Genomic DNA, 3,221 nt, shown 5'->3' with positions numbered 1-3,221 from the left:
TTTATAACATGTATGTTGGCATTTATATATTTACACATTATACATGAATGTATATGTCAAAATTACATTTGTATATAAAAAAAAAAAAAAAAAAAATAAAATTTTTGTAAAAATGTATATTTATATATATATATATATATATATATATATATATATATTTATTTATTTATTCATTGTTGTCATTTTAAAATACATTTAAATTTTTAAAGAAAATTTTTTTTTTAATATATGCATTTAAATATATACCTATAGATACATATATATATTAAAAATATTTGTGTATTATATATATATATATATATATATATATAACATTTCTTTAATACATGTAGTATTGTTGCATATAATACATATATGTAATTTTGACATATACATTCATGTATAATGTGTAAATATATAAATGCCAACATACATGTTATAAAGGGTATTAAAAAAAAAAAAAAAAAAAAGACTGTAATCTGTGTATATCCAATCAACCCTAATTTTTATCTTATATCATATATACTACTTCATATAAAAAAACTATACACATTTAAATATTACTAAAAATTTTGTGATAATTTAATACCTATAAATACATACATATATATATATATATATATATTATCATATTTATATGTACTTATATTTTTCATATATTCTTATAATTTCCCTTTTTTTTTATATTTTCCATTTTAAAAGCTAATTTTTTTTCTTTTCCTTTTTCCTTGTCCATCTTCATTAACTGATGCATTGGTCATATCATAATCTTCTGCTGTGTTCATATCTGCATTAGATGCAATATCTGATCCATATTCTGTTTTCGTGTTTTTTGATACCTTTGTAATATCTTGTAAATTATAATTCGCACTAGCTCGTGCACTTGCCTTAAGTTTTACACTTGCATTTCTTTTTTTAATACATTCCCTATGAATTTTCAAGGCTTCATTATATACTCCAAAATCTTCAGCTAGTTGCCATAACATATTTAAATTAAAATAAGGTAAGAAACTTATTGATAATGGTGGGTTTTTATTTTTCATTATTATCTTACATTCATCATTATATTTATATGCTCTTCTTAATAATTTTAACATTCTTTTTCTTCCTTCTGTTCCTAATGTTCTACTAAAATTTTGTTTTTTACTTCCATCTTCATTATGAGTATTATCACTACATGTTTTACTTTCTTCAGAATAACTAAAACTTTTCAACTCCTTTTTTATTTTTTCATTTCCACCTCTTTTATCATCACCTCGCATAGATGCTAACATTACATTACTTTCACTTCCTGTCGTATTCTCAGATCTGTCCCTTTTTAAATCTGACTCATCTACTAATATATAGTCAGAAATATCATCAAAACTACTATGTAATTCGTTAGTAAAATCGCCTACTGAGAAAAATGGAGATTCTTCATTTGATGATAATTCACTCTCACAACCATATGGCAAATCTGTATATCTCATTGAGCCCAATGGAATATTATCATTGTTTTTTATATTTAATAATTCCATTTTCATTCTTATAAATATTTCTTTTTTTATTTCTAGTTATATATAAAAAAAATATATATATATATATATATTATATACACATGTATATAATAGGTGTATATCTTTATTTTGTTGTGTGTGTGTTTTATATTTTTCTGTATTTTTTTTTTTTTTTTTTTTATTATATTTATACTTGTAGAATAAAATAAAATGTAATTAATAAATGCATTAATTATAAAAAAAAAATTATTTAATTACTATTTGTTTATTAAAATTAAAAGAGTATCTTTTTAATTCTAATATGTATATTATTAAAAAATTACAATAGCAATGAATTCATTATTTAATATATATATATATTAAAAGATATAAATTAAATAGATAGATAAATAAATATATAAATATATACATGTGATAAACAAAAAATAGAACAAGAATAAATAAGTCTAATGTATTTTTCTTTTAAATTATTAAATATATTTTTAGTTACAATTGTCTTGTCATACAAATATTATTTTTTTTTCATGTCTCCTTAAATAAATAGATCTATTTTGTTCACATATATTTAATATATATATTATAATATTATAAACTATATTAAATCTTCTTAATAAATATTTTAAAACTATTTGTATAAGCATAAAAAAGGGCATATAGATAAATAAAATAAAAAAAAAAAGAAAAGAAAGAAAAGAAAATAAAATAAAAGAGAAAAGAGAAAATATTAAAAACTTTTTAAAATTATATGCAGGTCTACAATATATATTATTGTTATGTATAACAATTTTTTTTTTTTTTTTTTTTTTTTTTTTAATAAAATAAAATAAAATATGGTTTCACAAAATAGACATATATCATTATATAAATAATGTACTTTAATTATATAATTCTTATGCGTTCGCACATTTTATAAATAAATAAATAAAAATATGTATATTATTATTTATTATATCTATTAAAGATTTCATAAAAAAAAAAAAAAAAAAAGGGGGCCATTCATAATTGTGAACAATAAATATACATATATATATATATACACATATATTTAGACAACAACAAATATACAACCTTTTTTTTTCTTTTTCAAGTTCTTTACATAAATATTGAAATGATATATACAAATATATATATATATATATATATATATATATTTATATATGTATAATTTTTCTTATCTCACTGTAAAATAAATAATGATATACAAATATGTAAAATAAATATAATATATATAAAATATTAATTGCTTCTGGAGTTATATACTTCAAATATATATATATATATATATACATATACTTTATATATATGTTTGAATTTTTTTTTTTTTTTTTTTTTGTTTCTATATAATTAAAGATAAAAATAAAAAATCATATAATAAAATGTTATTCATATATATAATCATACAAAGATATTGCAAATAATAAATATATTCATAACAATTCACAAATGTAATATTAATAAAATATATATATAAACAAAATAATACAATTTTTATTATAATATCTGTTATATACAAAATGAATATTTAAAATAAATAAATAAAATACATATATATACAATATTATGAATCTTTCCGCTTTTTATATTTTCTTAATTTCTTATTTTTCTTTTCTCTGTTTTCCTTTTCTTTTCTTTTTTTTTTTTTTTTTTTTTTTTTTTTTTTTTTTTTTTATTAAATATATTTTTCACTTTTAATAATAAAAAAAAATATTTATAAACATATATAATTATATATATATTCAAAAAAAA

At 16.8% G+C, this 3,221-nt stretch overlaps 1 protein-coding gene across 1 annotated transcript; it reads right to left on the bottom strand.

The window, feature by feature from the left end:
- Positions 1-674: 674 nt before the first annotated feature.
- Positions 675-1,502, bottom strand: PGSY75_1339300 (hypothetical protein; the record flags this gene model as incomplete). The annotated part of the gene is made up of 1 exon (XM_018787439.1): positions 675-1,502. One exon carries the CDS (start codon positions 1,500-1,502, stop codon positions 675-677), a length of 828 nt encoding a protein of 275 aa, XP_018640181.1.
- Between the last annotated feature and the right edge of the window lie 1,719 nt (positions 1,503-3,221).

The sequence above is a fragment of the Plasmodium gaboni genome, chromosome 13, assembly GCF_001602025.1.
Source record: "Plasmodium gaboni strain SY75 chromosome 13, whole genome shotgun sequence".
Taxonomy (NCBI): domain Eukaryota; phylum Apicomplexa; class Aconoidasida; order Haemosporida; family Plasmodiidae; genus Plasmodium; species Plasmodium gaboni.
Note: the sequence above shows the minus strand (reverse complement) of the source record. Positions and strands in the feature narration are given on the sequence as shown.